At 37.9% G+C, this 18,207-nt stretch overlaps 1 protein-coding gene across 1 annotated transcript in view; it reads left to right on the top strand.

The window, feature by feature from the left end:
- LOC150087120 (twitchin-like) overlaps positions 1-18,207 on the top strand; it is a 3,511,780-nt gene that overhangs the window by 1,924,564 nt on the left and 1,569,009 nt on the right. The window contains 1 exon segment of the mRNA XM_090372971.1: positions 9,128-9,242. Coding sequence (XP_090229097.1) covers positions 9,128-9,242 — 115 coding nt within the window.

Below are 18,207 nucleotides of genomic sequence, written 5' to 3'. Positions count from 1 at the left end.
CACCGCATATCCCAGAGCAATATGGCCTTAGTTGCTAATGCTCCTAAAAACCAAATAAACAAACACCAACAACTTTTTATATTTTTCTTTAGATTTCGCTAGTTTTAAAATTTCTTCTCCTTCCGAAGATTTTAAAAAGTTTTTAAATCCTGACCAGGACATGTTATAGTTTTCTTTCACCATAAGTTCGGCTTCTAACTTTTCTAAGAAAAGATGGCTTTTCTCTTTCTGCAAGCAGTTTTCATTAAGCTGAAAACTCTTTCTGATGTAGCTTTTGAATGAGGAATGCTTAATATGGAGCTTACAATTTGAGACAAATTATTTGCTTCCAGAAATTTTGAGAAAGATTGCACCCATTTTTTATCAATCTTTTCTTCATTCTCAGTGACGAACAAAATGCCTTTAGACTTTCTGATTTTTCTCTTGTTATTATAATTTTTAATACATTGATTAGATTCCAATAAGAATTAATTAAAAATACGTAAAATCAATAAATTAAGTTTTTTCCTCTGTTATCAGGAAAAATGATGGTATTATCAGGAAGTGGGACTTGAAGTTCTAAATTGGGACAATCCCGGCCATATCGGGACAGTTGCCCACCCTGCTGACATATATTAATTCATTTCGAATATTTTGTTTTTCCTTTTTAGGGTCAAAATCCAAGGTTGGCCTTTCCACCGTTTTCCCTCTGTTGGCTCACAGCTTACTTTCACTGTGACTGTCAATAAGGCATGGGCACCCTCTGGAACCCACCCAGTTCATAGATGCTATATAGCACTTTAGCCTGTCAAAGTCCCCTCTTCTGAAGTTAAAATCCATACCTTTACCCTTAACTACTGCAATATCTTTCTTCAACTTCCAACTGACGATTGCATGATTACTCCTGACAATGGTTCCTGTACTTTAAGCCTGGTGATGTCCTCTGATTTGTTTGTAATGATGAGATCAAGAATATGCTCACTTCTAGTACTTTCTCTAACATGCTGGTACAAATAATAATCATCTAGTTTATTTAAAAAAGTTTTTCCCCATCGTGAGTTTCCCTCCCGCTTATTCCAATCAATATATGGCAGATTAAAGTCCCCCTTAATAAGACATTCACACTTGCTTGCCCATTCCATCTTCATGTAAAAACTCTCATTCTTCTTCACAATCTTCTGGTCTGTAGATTACTCCCATTCTCTCTTTGTTCCTTTGCTTCCAAATAACTCACACCACACAGGTTCTATGCTGGCAGACGTAACTTCAGACTCAATAAAGCCTCATTTTGCACTCAGGCTGCTTTTGATAAGAAGCATGACCCCTCCACTCCTTTCTGTCTTTCTATCTTTCCTATATACACTATACATACTGTAGTGGAACTCGTCATCACCAGTTTCCGGGTGGTACCACATTTCTGTTAGCCCTATTATATTGGCATTAGTTGTCCTAACCAGGAGTTCAAATTCAACCATTTTATTGACAACACTCCTGTCATTATTGTAGACACAGTTGAGACTAAGTAATCTTCTATAGTTTACTACCCTGACCTAGTTTACTCCCTTTGAAGTTATTTAGGTTGTATCCCAAGCTATATCTTCCCTCTCATTTGAAACATTGCTACCCTCAGAACATCTTAACATCTGCTGTTGTGGCAACAAACAAGAATTCATGGGGTGAATGCAAGCATTACTTTGACCCATATCATCAGATAAATACGGATCTAAATTACCCTTTTCCCCCTAACTAGCAGTTTCCCTGAAACTTTAGGGTATCCTCAATGATACTGTGGCCCCGGGTGCCAAGCGTTCCGTGGCCAAGCGATTTGTAGTGCATTTCTAAAAGCGATTTCTGCAAAGAGTATTTGAGCAAACAGATTCTATTTTTGTTTCAAAAACCGTTTTCTTGATTTCTTTGTATATCCAAGTAGCACTTTCACTCTACAAGAAGTAGGGAAAGGCCCAGAAAGGGAATCCACCTTTCTGTTTTTTTTTCTATAAATACTAATTACTAACCCAACCGCTTGGTCACCTCGTGGCACTGCTCCTGCCTCCCCGTGGCGGGGCCGGTAACCTGGGTGGAAAAGATAATCCCCCAGGGCCAAAAGGAGCCATCATGGATTCTACAAATTTTCCACCCTTAGAGCCTTCAAGCTCAAGACCAGAATATGGTAACGAAGACAAGGAAAATAGCCAACCCAAAAGGCTTCGAACAGAAACACACTGTTCAGATATTCCCAATTTTTTGGTGATGCACTCTCTGTCTACCCAGCCTGTGGGTAAGTTATCTCCGTTCGTGATTCAAAGACATCTAGAATCTATTGCAGGATCACCAAAAATGGTAAAGCGACTCCAATCCGGAGATCTCCTGATTGAAACAGCCACCACAAAACATTCGGAGTGGCTATTAAAGACAACGACATTTGGTGGGTTGCCAGTATCTGTTACTCCCCACAATACCTTAAATTCATCAAAGGGTGTCATCACAGAATGGGACTTAATTACTGTGTCTGAGGAAGAATTAGTACAAGAACTTAGCAACCAAAAGGTAATCAGCGCTAAAAGAATAATGACAAAAAAAGATGGAAATCTCATTCCAACTCGTTCCATCATTTTAACTTTTAGTACTCCTGATTTGCCATCCTCAGTAAAAGCTGGATATTTAAACTGCCGAATTCGTCCATACATCCCAAATCCTCTTCGCTGTTTTAAATGCCAGAAATATGGCCATTCACAGCAGGCATGCAGAGGTGACGCCATCTGCCCTATTTGTGGAGCAAAGGATCATACGCAGGCAGATTGTCCAGCCGCAATTCCCATCTGCCCCAACTGCAAAGACAATCACCCCGCATTTTCTAAAACATGTGAAATGTGGAAAACAGGTAGGAATATCCAAAAATATAAAGTAGAACACAAAGTCACATATCCTGAGGCACGCAGACAAATAATGCTGACCATGCCAAGTCCATCTTATGCCTCTCGAACCCGAAGTTTTCATACAACTGCAATTCAAACAGATGTGTCGATACCGCCCAACGTCTCGCTAGCTAATTGGGTTAAAGCAACCATATCAACCACAGGAAAAGAAAATTCTAAAACGAAAACCAGCAATGCCACCAACACCCCAATTAGTATCCCAAATGATACTGAGACAGTCTCAAATGACACAGAAAAATTCCCAATTGAGACTCGGACAGTTCTGCATAACAAAGAAAAACTTAAAACTGCTAAAGATAAGAATAAACCTGAATCATCAGCCAGTAGTATGGAAGTAGATGTAAACCCAGATCATGAAGAACCCATACTAGAACTTCATGCAAATGACACGATGGATACTGGACGCCCTACTTTCCCGAAAAAAGACCGAAAAAAATCCTCTTCAAACAAAAAACAGTCAGATGATTCATCCTCAACTAAACCAAAATGAACCACAACATCTTACAATGGAATTGCAGAGGCTTTCGTTCCAACACAGACGATATTCAATACCTAATTAACCAATATTCTCCGGTTGCCTTTTGTTTACAGGAAACGTACCTAACCACACAAATTTCTCCTTCGATAAAGAACTATTGGATTTATCGAAGAGATCGAAATACTGCTAACGCTGCCCATGGTGGTGTGGCAATACTAGTAAATTCAAAGATCCCATCTAAACATATCCCACTCCAAACTGAAATAGAAGCTGTTGCTGTTCGTATAACTCTCCATGGTACAGTAACACTAGTCTCAGTCTATCTACCACCAAACTGTACTTGCTCTTTAAAAGATCTCGAAGACCTCTTTATACAGATACCTCCACCTTTCTGTATATTAGGGGACTTTAACGGGCACCACCCATTATGGGGCTCTACTAAATTGGATAGACGAGGTAGACTAATTGAAAGTTTTTTGGAGGCACTAAATCTCACTGTACTCAATACAGGTGCACCGACACACGTACAGCTCCCAGCAGGACACACCTCAGCAATAGATCTCTCAATTTGTTCACCAGTACTAGCCCCAACCATAGAGTGGTATGTAATAAACGATCCCATGGGCAGTGACCATTTTCCAATAGTATGCAACTTTCTGAAAGCAAAGACTCCTTCATTTCAACCCAGCAGAAAGTGGAAATTTGTCCGAGCAGACTGGGCAAAATTTCAGTCATCAATTGACCTTGATGAGGAAAAAATCCGCCTCCAGCATATTGATGATGTGACAGAATACATCACGTCGCATCTTCTAAATGTGGCTAAAGACACGATACCACTATCAAATCCGCCGGGCCGAAAGCACTATAATTACTGGTGGAATGACAAATGCACCACAGCAAAGAGAGCAAAAAATAAAGCCTGGAATTTGTTTCGGCAGTGCCCAAGCACAGTCAATCTCATTAATTATAAGAAATTAAGGGCAAAAGCACGCTTTATACAAAAGCAAGCAAAGAAAGAATCCTGGACCCGGTTTGCATCCACTTTTCACAGAAATACTGATCCCAAAATAATTTGGAAAAGAATTAGACAGCTGTCTGGTAAGTTTCCTACCATACCTTCTCCAATCCTCTCCTGGAATGGGCAAGATATATCTAATCCTGTAGATATAGCCAATGCTTTGGGCAATATTTTTGCAGAAATCTCAGCAACATCAGCATATACTAGCTCATTCCAAAGAATTAAAAACACTAAAGAAAAGCATGGTATTAATTTTGAAACTTCAAACCTTCTCCCATATAATAAACCTCTGCAATATTCTGAACTATTACATGTCATTAGAACAGCCCGCAATGGTGCTGCTGGACCAGATGGGATTTATTATGTCATGTTACAACATCTTAATGACAAAGCTTTGCGCCTCCTCCTAGTCTTTTACAATCGTATATTTTTAGAAAATGTTTTTCCAGTTTCTTGGCATCACTCTACAGTTTTGGCATTCCTAAAACCTGGAAAAGATCCATCCAACCCATATAGCTATAGACCCATATCTCTCTCAAGCTGCCTCAGTAAAATCCTTGAGAAAATTATCCACAGAAGACTCATCTGGATCATCGAGTCGGAAGAGCTAATGAGCGGTAGTCAATATGGCTTTCGTCAAAACAGGTCATGCTTAGACCTTATGGTCAAGGCTGAATTTGCCATCCGTAATGCTTTTGTCAAACATGAACATCTAGTAATGGTTTCAATAGACATAGAGAAGGCATTTGATACCACCTGGAGGCATGGTATACTTAGTGATCTGTACTTTCTCGGACTACGTGGCAACCTTCCTGTGTTTATTAAGAACTTTCTACATACTAGATCATTTCAAGTTCGATACCAACATGCCCTCTCTTCAACTTTCATTCAAGAAGAAGGTGTTCCACAGGGATCAGTATTGAGTGCCACTCTTTTTGCTATTAGAATTGATTCCATCACCAAACAGCTTCCAAACACAATTGAGACATATCTATATGCAGATGACCTTTCCATCTCCTGCCATTCCCAAAACATGAGATCTATTGAAAGACAGCTTCAAATTTCACTAAATAAAATACAACAATGGGCCAGCCTCAACGGCTACCGACTCTCTCAGCAGAAAACAACTGCAATTCATTTTTGCAGACAACGAAAACTTCATCCGGATCCTGAACTTCAAATTTCCAATGTCTCCATCCCAATCGCTACTAACATCAGATTTCTAGGATTAATCCTTGACCACAAATTAAATTTTCTAGATCATATTAAAAATGTACGGACTTCCTGTCTGAAAAAGATAAACATACTCAGAGCGTTATCTGCCCGAACGTGGGGTGCAGATCGTACCTCCCTGCTTCGGTTGTACAAGGCATTAATCAGATCCCGTCTCGATTATGGTGCTCCAATCTATGATTCTGCCAGAAAGAGTGCATTACGCTGGCTTGATCCTATTCAACACAGTGCTTTGAGAATTGCAATTGGTGCGTTCAGAACGTCGCCAGCACATAGTCTCTACATAGAAGCTCACGAGCCCCCACTAACTTTACGCAGGAAAACACTGTTGTTGAAATATGCTGTCAAGATACAAAGTTGTGCCTCTCATCCCGTTCAGTCATACCTTTTAAACCCACCATTAGAAAACCTATACAGAAACAAACCCAGCATAGTTAAACCAGTTGGTCTTCGCCTTCTTGAAGTGGTGCAGGTTTGGAATATTTCCATCCGGAAAGTACAGCAGATACCAACCTTTGCTCAACCACCATGGGCTCCTCCTCCTCTTCCAACATGTGACACTTACCTCTGCCAATGGAGAAAGAATACTTTGCAAGCAACAAACTTCAAACAAATTCATGATTATCACATTCAAAGATATATTGATTTCTACCAAATTTATACAGATGGCTCTAAATCTAATTCAAATGTTGGAGCAGCTGCAGTGTTTCCAAATGCAGTTGTATCAGTATCCCTTCCATCAGATTTTAGTATATTTTCTGCTGAATTGTATGCAATAAAACTTGCTTTAGAAAATCTCTGTTCCGACTGTTCTTTAAAATCTGTTATTTATACTGATTCCCTCAGCTCAATCATGTCACTAAGTAATTGCGAAGATAAAGTTCACCCTGTTCTAGATGAAATCAGAAGCTTGTTACTACAAATCAAAAAACGTCAACAACGGGTTGCTTTTTGTTGGATACCCGCCCATTCCGGTATTTTAGGCAATGAACTGGCTGATAAAGCTGCAAAAAATCCAACTACCTTTGATTTAACCAATATCCCTGTTCCAGCATCAGATTGTGTACTAACCGTTCATGCTGCTTGCCTATCACAATGGACAGCACTCTGGCACTCTCAGACTAATAATAAACTCTTTCAGTTTAAACAAGATCCGAAAATTTGGCGTTCCAGTGTTCGTACATCGAGACGAGAAGAAGTAGTCCTTTCAAGGGCAAGAATAGGTCATACTCATCTGACACATCTTTATTTACTCACAGGAGGTGATCCACCACAGTGTACACATTGCTCTAACATCTTGACTGTTAGACATATTCTAATTGACTGCCCCTACTATAAACAACACAGAGCTACATCCTTGATCTCACTGATAAATAATAGTAAACCAATAACTCTTGAAAATCTCATTGGTGATAAAGCAAATATTTCTGAATTTTTTGACTTCCTCAAGCAAACTGGACTTTTTAATAATTTCTGATTTAAAATTTTCTTTTGATTTTATGGAAATTCCTCATCTCCTAAAATAATAAGTGAATAGGCACATTATAGCCATAGATGCTTATGTGCCATTAAGCCTCCATAACAACAACAACAACAACAACAATGATACTGTCAAAAATCCTTGCACCACCTTTATTCAAATTAATACCATCTCTACAAAATAGATTCCTTCTAACTACAAATGTGGGCCATGCTGATAAGTTATGGATAAATTTTTTATTTGTAAATTATAAATATAGTTTCATTTGCAGTGTTATTCAAAATAATTGTTTAGCAGGATTTCAAGTAACTTTAAAGGAAAAAATAAAAAAAATAAATAAAATTATCCAAATGGAATTTGAGGAAAAAGGCAATTAGTTATTTATCTTTCTTTTTTTTTTTGTGTGTGTGCTGTGTGAACTCTGACTATTGATTTCACTTTTGACTGCCAACTTATGCTGTTCTGTTTATTGCAATACATAAATAACATAAGTATCTTGCTCTGTGTAACCAAGATTTTGTAAATTGCTTTCAGGACAACCATTTTAAAAACATTAAAAACTAGATGAAGAAGTCAGGGTAAAGCATCATTTTTCTTCATAATAAATCACCGAAGTAGATGAAAAAAATGACTTCTGTTTTTTTTATTTTTATTATTATTATTTTTTTTTATTTTGATGCTGGTTTCAATGTGAAATAAATCCATGCATGCCATATTGAGAAGTATGCTGATTTCTTGCTTATACATACTGATTTCTCCAAATCACATTCAGCCATTGTTGCAGTAGCAGTATTTCCCTCTGCTGCTCCAACTTCCCATCCACCTGAGTATAGAAGCTTCTTAGCAGAACTACATGCAGTAAAATGAGCTTTAGAAAATCTGAATGTCTACATAAGTTGAGGTCTCTATAAACTCTCTACATGTGGAGCACCATAGCTTCAAATTTCACAAGAGAGTTAGCATTAGCAGAGGCATGCGATGCAAGAAAGCAAGTTTATGCAGCAGCAACCAAAAAAAAAAAAAAAAAACCCTCTCATTTCACTTCAAATGCCTGTCCTTAAATTTATTTAAGCTATCAACGCCCACAATAAGAGAGTTGGCTTATGCCACTCTCAAACTCTATATGTGGAGCTCCATAGCCTCAATTTTCACAGGAAAGTGACATAAGCAAAATATCATCAACCACAATCATTGCTTCTCACCTTGCATGATGCAAGGATCATTGTAATTAGCAGTGAAAATTTATTCTATGGAGTGACAAATCTTGCTGCAGTCTTCCAGTCAGATGGATGAGTGTAGAGGATGACCAAAGAATGCCTACTGTTGGAGGGCATTGTGCCAACAGTGAAGTTTGGAAGCGATGAGAGATGGTGTGATGCTATTTCTCATGATTTCTAGAACCTTAGTTGTGTGGCAATGAATGCCAACTTCGAACTTCACATTTTGGCCTCCATAGCCAGGTGGGCAGGAGCAGCAGTGCGTAGCACACACTTCTTGATTAGACCGGGGTTCGAGCCCATGACCACCAAATATGGAGGATGCGGAAAGGTCAGGGAATGACAACCGCATATCCCCGGAGCAATATGGCCTTAGTTGCTAATGCTCCTAAAAACCAAATAACAACAACAATATTTTGGAGACAGTTTCATGCTCATACGGTGTGGTAGTTCTTTGGTACAGACATTTGTTTGTTGCAACTGGATAAATGCCCTGTCCCATACCAAATGAGTCTAGAAGAAGGGTGTAATGTGCCATAGTGGCCAGTGGTGGGAGCGGGGAGGGAATCTGACATAATATTGAAGTGAGTAGCAGTGACATTGTGAAATTGACCATCTCCAGATACCTATTGGGGGATAGTATATATTTTCTGGTTATTTCGCACATCTATAAATTTTTCACCTTCTAAAATATTTCATGAATTAGTATATAATGAATTATAATATAAAATTTTTCATTTTTAATAATCGTCATCTCTCTATTTTTGATTTTATTTTTTTGACCAGGTAAAAGGCCTTCAGCCAGGTAAAAAGTACAAATTTAGGGTGAGAGCAGCAAATCGGCAAGGTGAATCTGAGCCTCTGGAGACAGATAAGACAGTTTTAGCCAAAAATCCATTTGGTAAAGTGAAGTAGATATTTTTAAAAATATGTATATATTTATGCATAATGTATTCTATGAATTTTTCATAATTCATAAAATAAATCAAAATATCAAACAAATTATGGTTATCTAAAAAAAAAGAAATCATAAAAGAACTACTTTCGTTTTTGGCCATTAAATTATTAGATTTAGTAGAGGCATATGATGCAAGAAATCAAGCTTATATAGCCTCAACCAAAAAAAAAAAAAAACCCTTCCTGTTCACTCCAAAAGTTTGTCTAGTTCAGCCTTGAATTTATTTAAGCTGTCAACTTCCACAATGACAGATAGAAGTCCCTTCCAGCAATCAACCACCTGTTGGCTAAAGGCAAATTTCTGCACATCTATTCTTCAACTGTCTTTCTTCAATTTGAATTTATGCCCCCTCAGGTGCAGAATCTGAGCAAGAAGAAGAATTCCATCAGCATTGAGCTTGCTCAAACCATTCAAGGCCTTATACACCTCAATTACAACATCATAGCTTAAAAAATCAGATAATACATTTCATTATTTAACCAGGGGAGGTGCCTCCGTAGCCAGGTGGGAAGAAGCAGCAGTGCATAGCACATGCTTCTTGATTAGACCGGGGTTCAAGCCCGTCACCACCAAATACAGAGGATGCGGAATGACCACTGCATATCCCAGAGCAATATGGCCTTAGTTGCTAATGCTCCTAAAAACCAAATAACAGTTCATTTAACCAGGGAGGCGCCTCCGTAGCCAGGTGGGAAGGAGCAGCAGTGAGTAGCACACGCTTCTTGATTAGACCGGGGTTCGAGCCCGTCACCACCAAATACGGAGGATGCGGAAAGGTCAGGAATGACCACCGCATGTTCACGGAGCAATATGGCCCTAGTTGCTAATGCTCCTAAAAAAACAAACAACAAACAACAACATTTAACCAGGGGTTAAATAATAAGATATATTTATTTAGCCTTTGGCTACTACCCTTCTGTCAACTCTAAATTTTCAAGAAGTAGTTATGATACAATCATTTAAACACTCATCATAAGTATCATTTCACTATTTATTATGTGATTTTTGGTAAAGTATTTTTTAATGTAGGATATAAATAATCATTAAGAAATTTGTATGCTGCATTTATGTGATAATTGTTGAAGGAATATTACAAATGAAAGTCAAGTTATAGGTTTTCTGTGTTCCAGCCCCTCTCTGTAGATTTTATTTAGCGGGATTATGGAATGGAGAATTAAATAAATTAATAACATTACTTACAAGGGTTCTATACCATTTTATATCATCCATGTTGTTACAAACAGTGCTTGTTGTGCTGGTGTTACTGTTCACGACTGAAGCTATATATTCACATTTTCCCTCTGTAGTTTAGTGGAGGTTGGGCCATGGCTTCTGGTCGTGGTTTGTGGATATCTACTTTTTGGTATTTTTAACTTTTCCTCCATTCCTATGCATTACGTTTGGATTTATTAGTAGGGTTCCACAATTTGCTTTTCTTTTGAATATTACCCACTTTCAGTAATATGTGTTGCTTTCAGCTCTTCTCTGAGTTGAAAATAGTCTGTCCGTTGTGAAAAAGCTTTGCAAAATTTGAGTTATTTTCAGACAAAAATAACACTACTTCATTTTTTATCTCCATTAGTCTTTTCAAATTTTGTCCCCTTTACAGCCTCCAATAAACTGTTGTTGCATACAGAAGTATGCAACAACAGTTTATGCAACATACAGTATGCAACATACAGAAGTATGCAACAACAATTTATCGTAATCAGGTCCCATATCCTTGCATAGATTTGCAAAAAGGTGGCTATTAAGTGCATGACATTTAATGAAGTTGATCACTTTTGCTATTCTTGTAATACAGTACTGTATGTAGATCAGCAGAAATGTTCTTTCTTTTTCTTTTTTTGTTAGTTGTTGGCGCATCGGCTTCTGTGGCCATAATGCACCTTCCAAAGTTTTTGCATTTTACTCTGATCCAAGCCCGAGGTGGGATTCGAACCCGCGACCTTTGGGTTGCCAGGCAGGCACTTTACCCACCTGGCTAGCCCGGTCGGCTAGCAGAAATGTTCTTAGCCACAAGTGCCTCTCTATGAATGACACAATGAGTAAAAGTAATGTATTTATTATTAGCAGATTTAATTCCGTCTACAAATCCGGCATTCTTTCCTATCACTGCTCCGGCTCAGTACTTATACCAATGCAGTTACTTCATTCTAGACCTTCTTCCTTGAAAAATGCATCCACTTTCTGTAATATATCTTCACCTGTTTTACATCCATGTAATAGCCGGCAGAATAGTAAGTCTTCATGTACATTGCAATCATAATTTCTGAAAAATATCTTCACCTGTTGTACATCCATGTAATGGCCCATGGAATAGTAAGTCTTTGTGTACATTGCAATCATAAAAATATCTGACATATTGTTACAGTAGGACTAAGCCTGAAATGTCTGTTGACTCGTTCAGCTGATTACCAAATTTTGAACTTTCTTTAATTCTTACAATAAGTTGCTGGACTGGTCATTGCTAATTTCCAAAATTCTTTTACTGACCGTGTCATTTGACAAAGAAATTTTATGTAATTCATCTGCATATTTTTTTTTTTCATGAATCTATTCTGTTATTTGTACTGTAATAGGCAAAATAAGATCTTCTCCATTGTATATGGTTTTTTTAGCTTTTGCTATTAAATTTGACGCTTCATAAGATGCAATTAAATATTTTTCTTGAACACTTACACATTTTTCAAAAAATTGTTTTTCTTGTTTTAAGAATTTTAAGAGTCTTTCAAAATACTCTACTGGCTTACTGAAGTAGGCAGCATGTTTAGTTTCGAGATGTCTTCTTAATTTTGCAGGCTTCAAACTTTCACTGGCCAAAGTTTCATTACAAATTAAACACACTGGTTGCTATTCATCATGATTAGAGTTTAAAGTAAATCCATATTGCAAAAATGATTCATTGTATTTCCTCTTTTTTTGTACATGAAGGTGATTCTTGTGTCATTTTATTACTTCCTGATATTCCAGCATCCATCACATCATCTTTTTTTCTGGTTTTCTTTTTTAACTAAATTTAACCATTTGTCCATAATGACAATTAATTTTATTATATTTTAAATTTCCAGTACTATTAAAATTTCAATATTGTTTTATACTTCTTTCTCATAACGATAAACTCACCCAAAGAATGTTGAAGATCCACATGCAAATCAACAATTGGATCGGCCTGTATGAATAGCAACTGAGCTGCTTTCGATTATGTGTTTGGAGCAGCAACTGCTTGTAGTACAAAGGTTACCAGGAAAGTTTTGCAATACGTTAGTTCTAAGAACAGTAGGGACTTTATGTGGGTGTTATTTCAAAGAATGTCTCAATAGAGGGGGAGCAGTAATAATCATTAATGCTGTGCAGCAGTTGTTGAGCACAGGTGCAAATAAAAATACCAAGAATGGTATTATGGTCACGAAATGAAATTTTTGTAGTTATACGATACAATTTCGCAAGAGGTTTGTCAATAGATGAATGCATAAAGTAAATGGATTTCTTCTAATTTTCATTTACATTTTTTCTAATTCATATTTACTGCTAAATCATGACATCATACCGCTACTCTCAAGACCTCTATCGGATACTCATCATACAGGCTTGGCCAGCGATGTTGCGCAACCATAAATAATTAAGTGTGATTCAGATTCTGATTGTTGGGTCGCTCAATTCTCAACTGCAAGTGCAGGCGCAAAGCTGTAATAGCCTATAATTTTTGCCTTTTCAAGAAAGGGTGATTAGTAACTCCAATAGCCTTATCATTTTTTTTTTTTTTTCCTAATTTTCTGCGACCCCCTAAAATTTTTCTGTGACCCCCAAAGGGTCATGGCCCCCTAGTTGAAGAAGCCCTGTGCTAGATATCCTACAATTTTTAATTTTCATTAAAAAAATAAAATTAAATAAATAAATAAAATTCACTCTGTTAGATTAACCAGACACAAATAGCATTCATAATCAGTTATCTAATATAGTTGTTAGTTTTCACAAAAAGGAATTATTGTGGACCAAGGAATTGATAAATTGGGACAAAATTTATAAGAAGAAAAATATCATTGTATGGGGAAGTGTCATATAAGGAAGATACCATAATAGAAGAAAAGTGAATTAGTGATAACAGAATATAGTTTTGAACTGTTTCAGAAGAATGGGAGACTGAGATTAGCATTACTATTAATAGTGGCAAATGATGAAAGAAAGCAAGCTTATAGAGCATTAGCAAAAAAAAAAAAATTTTTAATTTTAAAAAATAAAATGAAAAATTGCCATTTCATCGGTCTATCCTCCCCCCCCCCCATAGTTTGTCTACTTCTTCCTTGAATTTATTCAAACCATTGACTTTTGCAACAACAGATGGAATCCTCCTCCAACAATCAACCACCCATTGACTGAAGGCAAATTTCCACACATCTATTCTGCAACCATCTTTCCTCAATCTGAATTTATGTCCCCTCATGTTCATAGTCTTCACAAGAGGAAGAATCCATCAGCATTGAGTTTGCAGAAGCCATTCAAAGCCTTAAACACCTCAATCAGATCACCTTACAGGTGCTTTGATTGAGGTGTTTAAGGCTCCCAGTTTCCAGATGTTGCAATTTGCAGAACTGAAACCTTTCTAGGTAAGAGCACCATTTTGTTCCCCTCATCAATCTTGTTGCCCTTCTCTGTACCCCTTTCAGCAGCTATATATCCTTCTTAAAATGAGGTTTCCAACCCTGCATGCAGTACTCAAGATGTGGCCTGACCATTGCCTTATACAATGGGATAATCACCTCCTTATTCCTGCTAGCAAAATTTCTGTATACAGTGCAGCAATTGGAAAACGAGGTTGATGTTATGAGATGAGTGTTGGTGCTGCTATCTACTAGAAGAAAACATGAAATGAAAGAGTGATTGTTCCTTGAACACCACAGTCAAGGTCAGCTGAAATTTCCACCATTTCAGAATGTAATGTGAGCTGAACTGCACATCTCTCTTCTGTCTGCATTATGGAGGAACAAAGAGCAAACATCAGGTTTTCTGTTAAACTGGGCCAAAGTACTACAGAAACATTTCAAACGAAGAAGCAAGTAGTATATGGGGACAATTGTCTGACTCATGCACATGTGTTTGAGTGGCATAAATGTTTCATCCATGGAAGAGAATCATTGGAAGGTGGTGAACATCTGGCCCCAGCAAACACAGTTGAAATATTACAGTTAAATGAAAATGTGTAGGAAATCATTACCAATGACCAAAGTGCATTGCATCAAATGATTTCAAAAGATCTGTATGTTAATAAGGAAATCATTGAACAAATAACAACTCAGGATTTGAAGAAAATGAACCTCTTTGCATGCTTTGTTACCATTCTTTAACAGACAGTCAATGATAGGCAGGAGTTGAACACTACAGAAAACTTATCAAGGTCACTGAAAGAAAACCAAACTTCCAAAATTCGATTGGTATAGGTTGATAGGTGGTGTTTTCAGTACAACTCCACAAGAAAGCAATGAATTTGTGGAGTGGAAATTGGCAAACTCTTCCAAACCAAAAAAGCTTTATCAAGAAAGGTCAAAAATCAAAACCAGGCTCAACGCTTTCTGTGATAGCAAGGGAAAGAATTCATGCCCAATAGCCAAAGTGTTACTGCTGCCTACTATATAGATTTTTTGAAACATTGCAGATAATCCATTGTGTTCAGCCTCAGTATGGAAAAGACAGCAGTAAGTTCCTCTTTCACAAAAATGCATTAAACCATAATGCTCTCATTGTTCCGGAGTGTTTGGCTAGCAAAAAAGTCTGTGTATTGTAGCACCCACCTTATTCAACTAGACTTAGCCCTGTGTATATTCTTATTGTGCTCAAAGCTCAAGGCACCACTTAAAAGCATTTTCATGATGTTGACACCATTCAAAGATTGGTGATGAGAACATTGAAAAGCAATTGACAGTCACAGCCTTCCAGGCCCCAAATGCCAAGCGATTTTCTTCCTATGATTACAGAGTGCTCTTCAAAGTGAAATAGTTTTGTTTCTTTCTAGTGTGCTTATTCGTTTTTTACTTGAAGTGGTTCTGTGCTTTAGAGGTCAAAAGTAGGAACCAAGAAAGGAAATCCACCTCTCTTTTCTTAGTCTTTATATTAATTACTAACTTTTTTTTTTTTTTTTTTTTAATGTAAACCCCAAACACGAGAGGTATTAGAACCTATAGTACTTAGTACCATGCTTAGGTTGGAGGTTGAGAAGACGAAAGAAGATATTTGTTGACATTGGACTTGAACTTCTGTAGACTGTAATTTTCAGGAAATACGTATGAAGGAAGGTTGTTCCATAAAACGGCAGTTGAATGAATAAACGAGGAAAATGAAAAGTTGGTTCTGTGAGTTTGAAGTTGGACAGTAAATGGATATTGGCTTGTGGCGGCATGTGTTTGGACCGTTTTGAAAGAGAGAGCGGGAATTATAGAAGCCAATTCAGAAGAACAGTGCCCATGGAAGTATCTGTAGAAGAGGCATGCAGCAGAAACAGTACGTCTATGAGAGAGCGAGTGGAGAGACTCTGTTAGAGATGAATCATTAATTAGCCTAACTGCCCTCTTCTGAATGGAATCAAGAAGCCTGAGAGAGGTTTTGGGGCACCTGCCATGGAATATTGTTCCCAGATGTGGGAACAGTATTCCATGGCAGGGCGGATTTGCGATTTATACAGAGTGAGCAGCTGTTTGGAAGAAAAGTAACGCTGAAAGCTAAAGAGAAAACCAAGTTTTTTAGATGCGGAGGAAGCAATATTTGTAATGTGCTTGTGCCAAGAGAGATTAGAAGTCAGGGTAATCTCCAAAAGAGATATATTATTTTTCCTAGAAATCGGAATGTTACTAAAGATAAGCATAGGAGCAGAAGAATCCTTTTTGCGAGATATAAGACAACACTGAGTTTTAGAAGGGTTGAAATCAACTAAGTTGTCTTTGCCCCACTGGAGAATTACCTGAAGATCGACATTTAAGGAATTGGTAGCAGATTTTCGAAAAATTGAAGCTGATTGAGCAGGACAAGGTTTCTCAAAATGGAAAGTGGAATGCAATGCGCTATCATCGGCAAAACTATGGATAGGATTTCCAGTCAATGGAAGAAGGTCGTTAATATATAAGATGAAAAGAGTGGGGGAAAGAACTGAACCTTGGGGGACACCGGCATTAGTGGAGAAGTTAGAAGACAGAGCCATCTACCATCACCTCAGTGAGCGATCAGAGAGAAAACTGGATAACCAATTACTAAAAACAGTTGGCAAACCATAAGATGGAAGCTTGTTTAGAAGACCTTTATGCCAAACACGATCGAAAGCCTTTGAGATGTCAAGAGCAACTACTTGTGTTTCACCGAAACTTTCCATTGAATTAGTCCATAAATGGGTAACATAAGCAAGAATATCACCAGTGGATCGACACTGACGGAATCCATACTGGCGATCGTTGATCAGATGGAAGGTTTCTAGGTAGTTTAAGAGTTGGCAGTTAATTGATTTCTCCATTACTTTAGAAAGGGTTGAAGTAATTGCAATGGGACGATAAATGGATGGGAGGGATTTGTCACCCTTTTTAGGAACTGGCTGGATATGAGCAAATTTCCAAGCAGAAGGAAAAACACCTTTGGTATAAGAAAGTGAAAAAAGGCGCAAAGAATAGGAGTAAGTTTAGGAGCACAGGTTTTGAGAACAAGTGGAGAAATACAATCGGGACCTGGAGCTTTCTTAGCATCAAGATTCGTCAAAATCCTTCTGACATCCTTTTGACGGAAGACCACAGGAGGCATTGAATGGAGCGTGTTGGGAATGGTGGGAGGAGTTTTACCAAGATCATTAATACATGAGTTGGAAGAAAAATGGGATGCTAGCAGGTCAGCTTTATCCTTGGCTGAAGTGGCAACAGAACCATCTGGTTTGGACAGAGGTGGGAGCAGAGATGGGCAAAAGTTGCAGCCAATAACTTTGGCAAGAGACCAGAATGCTCGGCTACCATTAGGGCAAGAAGCAAGTTTTCTACTCTTAGCCTGTTCAAACTCTAATTAGTTTGGACTGATTAATAACTGCTTTACAATTGTTCCGAGCTTTGGTGTAGGCAGAAAATGAAATTGGAGAATTAGAAACAAGCCAATTACGATATTAGCATTAGTATTAGTAGAGGCATATGATGCAAGAAAGCAAGCTTATTCAGGATCAGCCAAAAAAAAAAAAAAAAAAAAAAAACACAACCACTACTCCCATTTCACCCCTCCGTTCGTTCGAAATACCTGTCCAGCTGAGCCTTAAATTTGTTTAGGCTATCAACTTCAACAACAAGTGATGGAAGTCTATTCCACAAACCAACTGCCCGCTGGCTAAAGGCAAATTTCTGCACATCTATCCGACATCCGTCCTTCCTCAATTTGAATTTATGCCCTCTCAGGTGATTATTCTGAGCAAGAGGAAGAATCCCATCGACATTGAGCATACTCAAGCCATTCAAAGCCTTATACACCTCTATTTAGATCACCTCGCCGATGCCTAGTCTGCAGACTCTGTAATTTGCAAAACTTAAGCCTTTCTTCGTAAGAGCAACCCTTTGTTCCATTCACTAATCTTGTTGCCCTTCTTTGTACTCGTTCCAGCAGCTCTACATCCTTCTTGAAATGAAGCCTCCAGACCTGTATACAGTACTCAAGGTGTGGCCCGACCAATGCCTTATACAAGGGAATAATCACATCCCTATCCCTGCTAGAAAAATTCCTGTATAATTTTCCTGTAAAATATCCTGGATATGCAACATTCTTCTCTTGAACAGCCTTAGCACATTTATTGGAAAACCAAGGTTTAGTTAAAGGACGAGATTTTAAAGTGGAGTGAGGCATAAAGGATTCCATTCCTGCAAGAATAATTTCACTGACACGATCTGAGCAAACGTTGACA

Source organism: Mastigoproctus giganteus, chromosome 4 (assembly GCF_048544385.1).
Source record: "Mastigoproctus giganteus isolate SK-2022 chromosome 4, ASM4854438v1, whole genome shotgun sequence".
In the NCBI taxonomy this organism is placed as follows: domain Eukaryota; kingdom Metazoa; phylum Arthropoda; class Arachnida; order Uropygi; family Thelyphonidae; genus Mastigoproctus; species Mastigoproctus giganteus.
Note: the sequence above shows the minus strand (reverse complement) of the source record. Positions and strands in the feature narration are given on the sequence as shown.